The sequence below is a fragment of the Protobothrops mucrosquamatus genome, unplaced genomic scaffold (genome assembly GCF_001527695.2).
Source record: "Protobothrops mucrosquamatus isolate PMUCROS unplaced genomic scaffold, P.Mucros_1.0 scaffold2937, whole genome shotgun sequence".
Lineage (NCBI taxonomy): Eukaryota > Metazoa > Chordata > Lepidosauria > Squamata > Viperidae > Protobothrops > Protobothrops mucrosquamatus.
The window spans coordinates 25,792-39,240 of NW_015388961.1; the positions used below are offsets into that span (position 1 = coordinate 25,792).

Below are 13,449 nucleotides of genomic sequence, written 5' to 3' on the forward strand. Positions count from 1 at the left end.
GCCTAACTGAGGACAATAGGAGTAAGTGAAAAATACAAGGGTGATTGTTGCTGATACAGTACTTTGTGTTCAGTCACATTATTTAATTTCCAATTATTTTATAGAGAAGTTTCTCTCTCATTTCATCATTTTAAGAAATCAGATGAAATACAAAAATATCTCAAAGTCAAAATAAGTTCCCAATCCCTGCATAAATCAGAAGTTGTGTCTCATTGTATTATGTCTACAATTCAGATCGCCCCTAAGTAGAATAATGTAGCATTAGTTAGAGATTTTTATTTCTTATCATATTTTCTCTACAATTGAGATGAGGCCTCAGTAGGATAATGTAGCACTTGGGGAAAAAGATGCAAGCCAAGAGACCAGCGCCAGAGGTCAAGATGGAGAAGATCTCCACAGCCACCATGGACTTCCCTTTGGTGCTCAGATAGGTGGGGAGGAAGGTGATCCAAACACTGCAAAAGACCAGCATGCTAAAAGTAATGAATTTGGCTTCATTAAAGCTGTCGGGTAATTTCCTAGACAGAAAGGCCACTGTGAAACTGACAAAGGCCAGAAAACCCAAGTAGGTGAGGACAGTGTAAAACACTGAAGTTGAGCCTTCATTACATTCCAAGATGATCTCTTCTACCAAGGAGTGGAAATCCAAGTTGGGAAATGGGGGAGAAGTTATCAGCCAGATGGCACAAATAACTGTTTGGACCAGGGGACAGGCTAAAACAATGGAGTTGGTCAGTGGTTTTCCTAAGAATTTCCTTGTCTTATTCCCTGGCTTGGTGGCCATGAAGGCCAGAACCACCATGACAGTTTTTGCCAGGACAGAGGAAATTGCAAGGGAAAAGAGAATGGCAAAGGTAGTTTGTCGGAAGAGACAGGTAAGCTTCCTGGGTCGACCAATGAAGAGGAAGGAGCAGAGGAAGCAGAGCAGGAGGGAGACCAGGAGGATGTAGGTGAGATCTCGGTTGTTGGCCTTGACAATTGGTGTGTCACGGTGCTTAAGGAAAATTGCCAGAACTCCCAAGGTGATCATTGAAAGAGTAAGTGTGAGAGAACTTAAAACATATCCCAGAGTGTCCTGATAGGAAAGAAAGTGGATCTTCTTGGCAATGCAGTGGTCCTTAACTTTGTTAGGATATTGGTCTTCTGGGCAGGGGTCACAGTGAGCTGCATCTGAAACCAAGATAAAGTGATAAGATGAAAGTTCTTAGACTTTGTCTAAGGATTTCGGGAGCTTTTGCCATAAGCATTATCCCTCCCTCAAGAGTACTTTGACTGTCCCACTGAGCATGTTATGGACATCGAAGAAAGAAAATCCTTCATTGATGATGACCCTGAGAATAAGTTAGCCAGAGACAAGGTTCTGTTCAGCTCCAGTTGGCCTGGTCAGTTTGCCCTGGAAAGAAAGACCAGTCATTGGCAACTTCCATGAATACTGAGGCTTTCAGTGTGAGAGAAATTGCCAAGTGTATTTTTCCACACATGCGTTTGCATAGCAGTGGCAGCAGAGGAGAGCAATGTTGAATGAAGGATGTGTTTCTTCTGCCTGTGTTTTAGGTAGAGACATCTGGATGTGTACCTTTAAATATAACACTGGAAGAAAATGGCCTTGATCAGAGCCAAGGGAGCTATTCTGGATTCAAAGTAAACCTCACCATTCCAAACTATGTTTCAGTAGATTGATTAAGCTTGAACAATGTCATTATGAATACTTTCCAAACCCTACTGTGCAAAACCCTGGAATTATCATAAGCTGTTTGTAACTTTCCCATCTCTTCCCTTTATGGAAAATGGTCATGTTTATTTTTTTCTTAGAAGATAAACCTGGAAAGGAAGAACATGCAGAAAAGCAATGCAATCTTTCTGACTGGTAGAGGTAAGATTTACAATGCCTTGGTAAGGCCACACTTGGAATACTCCATCCAGTTTTGGTCACCACAATGTAAAAAAGATGTTGAGACTCTAGAAAGAGTGCAGAGAAGAGCAACAAAGATGATTAGGGGACTGGAGGCTAAAACATATAAGGAACGGTTGCTGGAATTGGGTATGTCTAGTTTAATGAAGAGAAGGAAGAGGGGAAACATGACAGCAGTGTTCCAATATCTCAGGGGCTGCCACAAAGAAGAGGGAGTCAAGCTATTTTCCAAAGCACCTGAAGCCAGGACAAGAAGCAACGGGTGGAAAATAAGCAAGGAGAGAAGCAACCTAGAACTAAGGAGAAATTTCCTGACAGTTAGAACAATTAACCAGTGGAACAGCCGGCCTCCAGAATTGGTGAATGCTCCAACACTGGAAGTTTTTAAGAAGAAACTGGACAGCCATTTGTCCGAAATGGTATAGGGTTTCCTGCCTGAGCAGGGGGTTGGACTAGATGACCTCCAAGGTCCCTTCCAACTTTATCATCATCATCATCATCATCATCATNATTATTATTATTATTATTATTATTATTATTATTATTATTATTTGACTATACTGTAGGGTTAAATGTGGCTGCTGGTTCATTCATTCATTCATTGAGTTCTTCATTCAGGACGAACATGATGTCTGCCAAGATAGAATCCATTTCATCTTACTTTGTTTTAGAGCTGCAACATTGTCATCAATGCAGGCTGCATTAGGAAGATGGACTAACTCGTGTTGGTTTCTCAACTGATCTGCTAACTCATATTCTCTTTTTCTCCTATATCTCCTCATTCCTGCTTGAGGGTGTCCTTGAGCAACTTGCCTGTTTGATTAGAAATCGTCCCTTCTGGGCAAGAAATACATCCGTAGCAACAAGTGGGCTTCCCTTCTGCAACTTTTCTGGTTTGTCCTGGAAGGCAGTGCTTCACACAACGGGAGAAAGGCTTTGTCTGAAAGGAGAGTGAGTTTAGCTTTAAATGGAGAAGTTAGAAATGTTCAGCTTGACTTCAGAGTCTGCATAAAAGGAGGCCCTCTTCTTCCTTCCTCCAAATTCTGATTAGAATTTTCAGCACAACAGCCTGTTCTATCAGCTTTCCTTAATCCTGGAAGAAGCATCTACTCCTTACCTCAGACATGTCAAACACAAGGCCTGGGGGCCGGATGCGGCCCGCGAAATGGTTTCATGTGGCCCGCGAAGCCATCCTGGAAACAGTGAGGGAATGGCCCCCGCTGCCTTGGCCCTGGCCCAGGCCAGCCAGGAGCCAATGTACAATTTTGTGGTGGACATCTATGCTGAAACGCATTCAGTCTTAGCTCCACAAGGCCGTCTGGAAACAGCGAGGAACCAGCCTCTGCTGTGTTGGCCCCACCCCCTGGGTGCATGCTGGGGAGGTCTCATCCTTCGTGAGGAATGAAGAAATTGATCATGCCTTGGCGCTTGCCCCGGTCCCACCCCCTTCTGCCAGAGACCCTCAGATCTGTCCCACTCCTGCCTAGGCCCCCACAGGCATCCTTGATGCGAACGATGTAGGCCACACCCAGTAGGCCACACCCACTCCATCCATGCCCACTCAGTAGACCGCACCCACCCTGGCCACAGCCACCTGCCCCCCCGAGGGCAATCGTAATGCTAATGCAGCCCTTAATGAAATTGAGTTTGACACCCCTGCCTTACCTGGTTAGCCCACACAATGGCATCAGGGTCGATGCTAAAATCTGCAGCTGAAGGAACTTCCAGATCAACCCATCCAACTTTCTGTCGAAGGATCGTATTATTTGCAAAGATGACCCAGTTGAGAATATCAAATCCTGCATATTTCATTTCATTATCTGCAAAAGAGACTTCATCTGCAGCAGTATTGTTAAAGTGGATATTTCTCAAAAAAGTATGGATCTGAAATTGCAAACCAAGCAAAGAAACAAAAAGAAGAGTATCAATACAAAGATATGTAAGGAGATATGTATGAATGTATGTATGTATGTATATATGTATGTATCTATGTATAAATCCTTAGTAAAACCCACACCTGGAATACTGCATCTAGTTTTGATCGTCACATTACAAAAAAGATGTTGAGATTTTGGAAAAAGTGCAAAGAAGAACAACTAAGATGATTAAGGGCCCGGAGACAAAAACATATGAAGAATGGTTGCAGGAATTGGGTATGGTTGGTCTAGAGAAAAGAAGGACTAGGGAGGACATAATAGCAGTATTCCAGTATTTGAGGGGCTACCACAAAGAAGAAGGAGTCAACTTATTTTCCAAAGCACCAGAAGGCAAGACAAGAAACAATGTAAAGGAGAGAAGCAATCTGGAATTAAGGAGAGACTTCCTAATAGTGAGGACAAGTAACCAGTGGAACAGCTTGCCTTCAGAAGTTGTGGGTGTTTCATCACTGGAGGTTTTTAAGAAGAGACTGGACAGTCACTTGTCTGAAGTGGTATAATATAGGGTCTCCTGCTTGAGCAGGGAGTTGGACTAGAAGACCTCCAAGGTCTCTTCCAGCTCTATTCTGATTCACAAGTTTGAAATTGTTATATGTAGAAGTTGAACCAACCAGCATTTTCCCAATAGGCCTTTAACAGGCAATCAGTTTATTCTTTTTTGTTTATTACACACGGCTGCCGAACCACAATACTAAGTCTGCTGTTACTTGAGGTAGGGAGTAATCTTTGATGAATGAGTGGGCCAATTAATTTCCCCCACAAATGAAAGTTTGGAGGTAGAGAAGTATGCCTGTCCTGAAATGAGCTAGGTATAATTTGGTTGTAAAATATGAATTTTCATTACATCAGATTTCTAAATGAGCTGTAAATTGAGCAAAGAATAAAAAATGGAAAGAGGGACACATAACTAAGGCAGAATACCAGCATATAGCCCAAATCTGCAAAAATAAACTTAGGAAAGCTAAGGCTCAGAATGAACTAAGACTTTTCTTTGCATCTGTCTTCACAAAAAAAAGCCCAATCTACCAAAAACAGAACCATAAAAGACAAGCCAGGAATTCAAATTAAAATAGGCAAGAAAATGGTAAGAGAACACCTGTGTGAGTGTTCTCTTACCATGAGTTCAAATCACTAGGATCTGTTAGATTACATTCCAGAATTCTGAAGGACTGGCAGATATGATCTCAGAACGATTGAACCATATCTTTCAAATATCTTGGAGCACTAAAACAACCAGAGGACTGGAAAAGAGCTGTTGTGGTTCCCATCTTCAAAAAATGAAAAAAAACCTGATCCAAGAAACTACAGACGAATCAGTCTGACATCAATACCTGGGAAGATCCTGGAAAAGATGATCAAGCAATAGATCTGTGAATATCTAGAAGCAAGCAAATGTACTGTATAACCAGAAGCCAATGAGTTTGTCAAAAACAGATCATGCCAAACATTATCTCTTTGACAACGTGACTAAATTAGTGGACCAGAAAAATGCTGTGAACATAATATACTTGGATTTCAGTAAGGCATTTGACAGATTACAATCTACTTCTTGTTAAATTAGAAAAATATGGGATAGATAAGCAACACCACCAGATAGATTTGTAACTGCCTGACCAATCAACTACATCTACACATATAAAACACAAGAAAAAATATTTCACTTAAATATGAGCCAGCAGTGATACAGCTGCCAAAAAAAAGCTAATGCAGTCCTAGGCTGCATTAACAGAGGGACAGAATTAAAATCACATGAAGTGTTAATGCCATTTTATAATTCCTTGCTAAAGCCACACTTATACTGAATACTGCATCCAGTTTTGGTCACCATGATATGAAAAAGATGTTGAGACTCTAGAAAGAGTGTAGCGAAGAGCAACAAAGATGATTAGAGGACTGGAGGCTAAAACATATGAAGAAGGTTGCAGGAACTGGGTATGTCACGTTTAATGAAAAAGACTATGGGAGACATGAAAGCAGTTTTCCAATATTTGAGGGGCTGCCACAAAGAAGAGGGCTTCAACCTTTTCCCCAAAGGACCAGAAGGCAAGACAAGAAGCAATGGGTGGAAACTAACTTAGGAAAGAAGCAACCTAGAACTAAGGAGAAATTTTTTGACAGTGAGAACAATAAACCAGTGGAACAACTTGTGTTCAGAAGTTGTGGGTGTTTCATCATTGGAGACTTTTATGAAGAGACTGGACAGCTATTTGTCTAAAATGGTAAAGGGTCTCCTGATTAAGTGGGAGTTGGATTAGAAGATCTCCAAAGTCCCTTCCAAGCCTGTTATTCTGTGATGCTAAAACTTTGGCGCACCTAAAAAAAAAACGATGACTGGAAAAGATGAAAACCAGACCCCCCAGCTGTATTTATTGGGAATCACGATCTGTGAGATTTTCTTTCCAGGCAAGTACTAGTCATCCAATGGTCATCATTGGTTATTCTATGTTACTCCCATTCGAAAGCCAGGAAGCATACTGCCAAACAGCCAGATTTGGCAGCAAAGTCAGTTGTTTGTTGGCAGGAGAAAAAAAAAATACCCCACTGCTCAACACACCATTTTCTGGATACTTTGAAGCTCCACAATTTTGGAAAGAGATCCATCAAAAAATAAAACAAATTCTAGTTTTGCCTTAAACACTTACCACCCCACAAACTATTATATACACTAATAATAGTTAGGGAGTAACTTTCTATATCTAAAAATGACAACATATAGCAGTAGTTTTCAGGACCCATTAATTATGAGACATGATTTTTTTTCCTCCCACATTCAAATGAGGCTTTTATTTCACTTTTGCCCTGCAGCAAGCAAATTTAAATAAATAAATTTTGCACTATATATTTTGTTTCTCATACTTTATTTCCTTGTTTCTCTTATGAAACTTCTGTTGACAATTTTTTTTTGTAAATTTCATGATACAAAATTTAAATAAAAGGGGATGAAAGTAGTTAGAGAAAAGGCAAAACAGTGGAGATCACAGGCAAAAGTTTATAAATCCTAAAACAGTGCAAAATGGATGTAGGCAAGAGTAGGAAGGATTATTTGGCTAGAAAGGAAGATCTGAAAATAATAATAATAATAATAATAATAATAATAATAATAATAATAATAATAATAATAATAATAATAATAATAATAATAATAATAATAATAATAATAATAATAATAATAATAAAAAAGTTGGAAGGGACCTTGGAGGTCATCTGGTCCAACCCCCTGCTCAGGCAGGAAACCCTAGACCATTTCGGACAAATGGCTGTCCAGTTTCTTCTTAAAAACTTCCAGTGTTGGAGCATTCACCAATTCTGGAGGCAGGTTGTTCCACTGGTTAATTGTTCTAACTGTCAGGATCTGAAGATTTGAAGAGTTACCTGCCAGGGCTTCACAGAGAGTTGAAGGTGTGGCTTCTTTCTGTCCCTTTTCAATGCCCGTTGTGATTCCAAAGTATACACAGCATGTAATGCATGTGCCACAGAATAGGCAGCATTGTAGATGCTGTAACTGAAACCAGTCATCTTTTCATCAAAGACGGAGGCTGGGAGGGTGTCTAGTTTCTCCTCCCCTGTGCAAACCCTTCGGCCATCAGGTGAGGCTAGACCTGCCTTCAAAACCTGACATTCAAATACAACTTCCCACCACTCAGGAAGAAAGATGTCTCCGAGGGGTTCATATGGATTCAAAGACCAGAGATAATTCTTGAATCCAGGCACAGGATTTGTATGGACTGTCAAAGACAAAGCACCATGGAGACACTTCAGTTTCCCCCACTCGTAGTGATAGCCAATAGCTGAAAATTCCCATTGGGTAGTGAGGATCCAAACCTTCTCAGTTGTAGCCTGGTTCCCTTCTTCATAAAAGGAGAGGGACACTATAAGTCTGTGTAGTGCATTAGAATCCCCTGAGATAATCACAACCTGAGCATCACTGTTCAAAATGGTCAGAAGCAAACGTATCTCATCGCTGTGCAATTCAGGGAACATTGTGAATCGGGGCAAGATCTGTTTCACAAATTGTATGCAAATGTCATTCTGCGCAAGGGTGGCGTTAAAAATCCGGATGAAATGGTCACTGCTCTCGGACTTCTGAACAATAATCCCAATCCAGTTCCATTGGAAATAGAGAAGGAGCTGGACAATGGCTGCATTCTGGAGGTGATACTGAGGATCGATCTGATAGAAGGTGGCGAACTGGCTCTTATTGCTCAAAACAGGGTCTGAGCAGCGATAACCTAGCTGAAGGGAAGGTGGAGATGGAGGAAAAGGAAGAGGTTAAGCAAGGAAAATGGTACCTGTATTTTTTGTTACTAATTTCAGATCATCTAGATTAGCAGGATATCCTGTTCTAGATCCCTATCCCCAGTGCTTTACATATATATAAAGCAGAGTAACAAGAGCTGATTGTAGTCGGAGCAAGACGCACGGTGGAGGAGGGGGAGGAAAGAGAAAAACGGACGTACAACACAGGAGAGCCCTCAAGGAAGAGAGTGTTGTGGAGGAGGGAAAGGGGAATACGGAGATAGTGACCATCCAAAAAGGGGGGGAGGAGATCCAAGGTGATCCAAGAACTGTTGGAAAAAGTAACGAGGGGATGGGTGATACTGTATATAGGAAAAAGAGGAAGAAGAATGGGTTTAACACTGATGTTAAAGACACATTTGTAACATATCCCAGTCAGCTGGGCCCGATGACGAGGTCCAGAAGCCGGATGCTGGCATTATCCAATGCTATATAAGTCACTCCCGTAGTCTGGCCTTAAACCCTGACGATGTCGGAAGCCTCCGACGAAAGCTCGGTATTTATTAAAATCTTTTTCTACTTTGAATTTTCCTGGTGATCGTGATTGTTTTATCATTTTGACATGGATATACCCAGGAATCATGTTTTTACGGATATTATTAACCATATATATATATATCCAAATTTCTTTTTCTGACAAAGAGTTAAATAATTAAATTGGGAGACTAAGATGGCCATTTCGAGCTCGTTCTGCTCTCTTCAGTTAGCCACACCTTTTATGGGATTCAAACCCGGGCAGTTTACATACTAGGCAGTGATTTAACCACCAAGCCACAGGCTTTCCTCCCCTCTTTGCCAGCCGAGTCAAGGGAGTATATACAGGAAGTTTTTCAGACAGACCGGTCTGATTGATTACACCTTGACATTTGTATTTGACCAGTCTGATTGATTACACCTTGCCTAATATGTAAACTGCCCAGGTTCGAATCCTATAAAGGGTGTGGCTAACTGAAGAGAGCAGAACGAGCTCGAAATGGCCATCTTAGTCTCCCAATTTAATTCTTTAACTCTTTGTCAGAAAAAGAAATTTGGATTTAAATGTTTCGCAGTTGCGACTTGAGCCTGCTTAACGCCCCTAGTTGGGGGGCTGCAAGGCAAAAGATATTGTAAAAAGTAAAACTGCAGTATAGCAGTTAAAATGTCAAGGTGTAATCAATCAGACCAGTCTGTCTGAAAAACTTCCTGTATTTATATATATATAAAGGTGCCGGACATCATACACGTTATACAACCCGCCTTGCCTATCCTACAAGGTTTACCTTTGTAGTTGGAAAAAAAAACTTCAGTTTTTTAGTGTATCTAAAAAACTAGGATTTTGTTCAAGGTAAATTAATACTATTAATGTTACCATGCACTGTGTGGCTTTAAATTACAAAAAGGCATTTTATTAATCTTTTGGGACATTTACCATTGGCATACCCATTTATTTTAATGAGTGGAAATGTCAGCTTTCTATGTAAAGTGAAATTGGCCCAATAAAGCAAAAATTTGGTTGCTTGTAAAAGATTGAATTATTTTTAAGAAGTTGTCAAACAAGGTGGAAAAATTTACATTTGGAGTTTAATATGGATATTGACTTGAAACAAATTAAAGTTGAAACTTTGTCAGTGAACAGATTACTTTTAATTTACCTTTAAGTTAAACCCAATTTAATAAATAGATCTGATTAAACCTCATATTGTAGGTCTACATAATTAATATATATTTATTATTATTAATAATAATAATAATACCTCCAAATCACAAGACATTGGCTTTATTCTTATTCTTCCTCTCTGCAGTTTGAATATAAAGTATAAAAGACTAAAAGGAGATTTTCGTAGACATCCCAGCCTTTGAACTACCCAAGGAACTGAAACAGCAAAGTTTCACTGTAGGGCAAGCTTCCACGCCAGCCGCCTTTCTTTTCTCTTGCTTCACCTCTTTTTAACCTCACACACACACCACCTTCTGTAAGAGAAGGCAAAAGGCTGACTCACTCTCTTGTGAAACATGGCCTCCATGTTTATGTGTCTCCCACCACCACCATCAGCTTCCACACCACATGGTCCGACCCAGCCAATCAAGCCACACTCTGGCTGTGGTGCTCCGGTGCCTCATGTCTCCTCCTAGAGGAGGCAGACAGCGCCAGAATGGACCCCACTTGCATTGTACCACTAGTGGGGCATTTTCAAAAACAAACGAGGATAGGAAGGAAAACAATAGGAAAAGAACGCAACTCTGGAAAATCCATCAAAAAAAAGGTGCCGGAACTCTGTTCCGGTGCGTTCTATGTCAAAAAAAGCCTTGCCCATCCCCACAACCTTGCACCTTCATGAGATGTTTTCTACAGGTCACAGAATTGGCTCTGCAAGTTGTTGGCAGTAACCACACAAGGCAGAACTTACTGCCTTACATCTGCATTTCCCCTTTCATCATGTTGACTGTCCATGTACCTGAGAAATCTTGAACTTGCCAAACACGGTTGCCATCTGGTATGAGATTCTAGAGTTGAGACCCCCAAGGACAGAGAGAAGGCTGTCCTGTGTGTCACACTTATAGTTAGGTAACACTTTTCCACGACTGGAGAGCAGAGACAGGCTGACATCTTGGGCCATGCTTGCATGCTGGTTCTCTTCATAGATGCGGAAGCCCAGAGTGATGTTGGGGAGAAGCCAAGGGTCTTTGTTGATCTCCTGGATGGAAAATGCCAAGGCCAGGACATGTTGGTAGTTCTTGGGAACAGGACTTTGTTGCAAGTGTTAAAGGATAAATATTAGGCAGGAGCAGGAGGGAGATGTTTATCTGATTAAGAAAGCATTATCAGAATTCTAAGAATTAATCATAAAACAGATCAATACAAATTAGTTGTGTGAGACCTGCCAGAAACTTAAACCTCTGTAGGAAACAATCCTTGACTCCATTTGCTGAGAAAGGTATATTTTTATTAGAGGTTAAGTGTATTGCAGTAATGCATAGCCAGAACTGAGGTTCACATGCCCAAATCCCTACATTATACATTCTCCCCCTTTCCCCTTCTTAACTGTCTTTCATTTCCCACCCCAAGGTAACCAATTAAAATCTTGCAAGCTCTTTTCCTAACGGTCAGTTCAAGCATGCTCTGGTATGTTGCTCCCTCCTTCTTCCAGCTGGGTGACCTTGAAGCAGCTTCTCAAGATGGCAGAGCATCTACTTTCAGTTTCCAAAGCACTCTGCCCTTTGTTCCCCTTTCCCATAGCTCATGGTAGACTGTCACTGCATATCAGTGAAGTACAAGCAAGCCTGAGATAGCAGTCGACAGGTGATTTTACTGCTCTCAGAAACAGGGTTACTGTCAATCAATATTGATACTGTTACTATAGCCAACAGTGTATGACAAACGCTCCTTTCCCTGTCTCAGCATCACATCAATGTGCAAGTTATAATTTACAGCATAAACTCAGTTCAAGTCAGTACTGACTTTTTTCAAGATGAACCTTTCATCCTGTTAAGGAAAATGGCTCATTATCTTGATAAAACTATGTCCTTTATTATACCCAGTCATGGTAATTTTATAGGCTGCCAATTTCTGCCTTATATTCTCAAACATTTTTCCCAATCTGGTCCCCTTCACCTAATACGTTATCAGAGTCCTTTTGAATGTGTTGGATTTATATATCCAATAAATTAGATTAAACTGAATCAAACTGAAAGTCTGACCAGGTTGATTTTTGATGGCTAGAAATGATTAAGCTGATACATGTGGATGGCCCTTAGTTAGAAAGTGTCCTTTCAGTATCTTTAAATATGAACTGGAGTGTCTCCCCTGGTCCTTCTTCCTGTAACCATATGTTTTAGCCTCCAGTCCCCTAATCATCTTTATTGCTCTTCTCTGCACTTTTTCTAGAGTCTCAACATCTTTTTTATACTATGGTGACCAAAACTGGTTGCAGTATTCTAGATGTCGTCTTACTGAGCTCTCCTGGAGAGTCTTAAAGAAGGTCGTTCCACTGATGTAGAAGTCTCCAGGTATTGATAGGAGAGTAGTGGGAAGCCAGACATGATGGGACAAAAGAAACACCTCTACTATGTAGAATGAAATAAAATCATGAAACATGGTATTACAAGTCATCAGAGTAATGAGATGGGAACATTTAGTCTAGTTATAAGCCAGAGGACTCTAGCATTATTTCTCCCCATGTTCAGCCCAAATTGTTTTCTCTGCAAAGTGTACGTTGCCTTCAGGGACATGAAGGAAAGGCTGACTCTTTATTCAGTGTAATAAGCTGTTCTTCACCACTGAAGAGTCAGAGGGCTTGAGAAGGGAATTAGAAGGGAGATTGATTCATCAAATAGAATTAATATGTCTTAATAAGGAATGCTGGGTGGGATTTAAATCTTCAAGACTACCCTTTTCACATTGCCCTGAGAAAAAAGACAATCAAGGAAACACTCACTGAGAAAGGACATCCCAATCATCAGGTGGCTCATGTAGGAGCTGTAGAACTATAATAAGGGAGAGAGGTAGATTTCCACCGATGATGAGATCTCCAGGTCTGTAAAAGTCTTTCTGTTCTTGGAAAGGTCTCCTCCAGAAGCAGTTTGGTCTCAAGTCCATCTGGACAGCTGCAGGCAAGGTCCATAGCAAGACTAAAACCCAAATCATTGGCCACAGAAAGAGACCTTCTTCTAGATCAAACAGAGAATGTTGCAGGAAAAGTGATGCTCTGGTGATTTCAGAGGAATCATGTGACACTTTAAATCTTCAGGATAAGCATTCATCTAAGCTCCAACTCTAAAGGGACCCAGCTATATTATTCAGAGCATGCTAAGTAAACATGTTTTGACAAGACACAAACCTCTTTATGGTCAGGAAGGGTTCATATCTGGAAATCTACTGAGATGATGTAAGAATTACTAGTGTTTTCTGAATCCTGAGAGAGAGAAATGTCCACATTATCCCCATAACTTTGGAGTCCATGGCATTTTGACAAGAGGAAAAAAAAACCCTATTTCTGAAGCCACAATTGTGTATCTCTGACTGTGAATTGGGCAACTGTAATTGGAGAGTGATGCAACTTTAGAGTTGGAAGAGAAGTTGGAGGTCACCTACTAGTAGTTCGATCCCCTGAATGTAGGATATCATTGGAGCAAACTGTTTTAAACCTCTGAGATCTCTTTGAGATTGATTGTTTTTGCTGTCGCCACCAAACTCTTCCAGTTTTAGAAATTCTCTGAAACTTCCTTGAACTGCTTCACATGGCCTCTATCTAAGTGGTGTTCCCCCAACTGGTCAATGAAAATGTGTTTCAGCTATGATGTACCTAGATGTTTTTTAATAATCAC

The 13,449-nt window shown here is 40.7% G+C and overlaps 1 protein-coding gene across 1 annotated transcript; it reads right to left on the reverse strand.

Moving 5' to 3' along the window:
* Nucleotides 1-265: 265 nt before the first annotated feature.
* On the reverse strand, nucleotides 266-12,165 carry LOC114923332 (vomeronasal type-2 receptor 26-like). The gene is made up of 6 exons (XM_029286116.1): nucleotides 12,077-12,165; nucleotides 10,581-10,872; nucleotides 7,222-8,082; nucleotides 3,578-3,796; nucleotides 2,726-2,852; nucleotides 266-1,170 (listed from the first exon to the last, which is right to left on the reverse strand). Exons 1-6 carry the CDS (start codon nucleotides 12,163-12,165, stop codon nucleotides 266-268), a joined length of 2,493 nt encoding a protein of 830 aa, XP_029141949.1.
* Between the last annotated feature and the right edge of the window lie 1,284 nt (nucleotides 12,166-13,449).

Excerpts from the sequence above, each read along its gene's own strand:
- LOC114923332 (XM_029286116.1), bottom strand. The coding sequence starts at position 12,165 with ATGTCTGGCTTCCCACTACTCTCCTATCAATACCTGGAGACTTCTACA. Across the intron at positions 10,873-12,076 it reads AGACTCTCCAGGAGAGCTCA|TCCTGTTCCCAAGAACTACC; the intron begins GTAAGACGACAT and ends CTTGCAACAAAG. Across the intron at positions 2,853-3,577 it reads CCATTGTGTGGGCTAACCAG|ACAAAGCCTTTCTCCCGTTG; the intron begins GTAAGGCAGGGG and ends CTCTCCTTTCAG.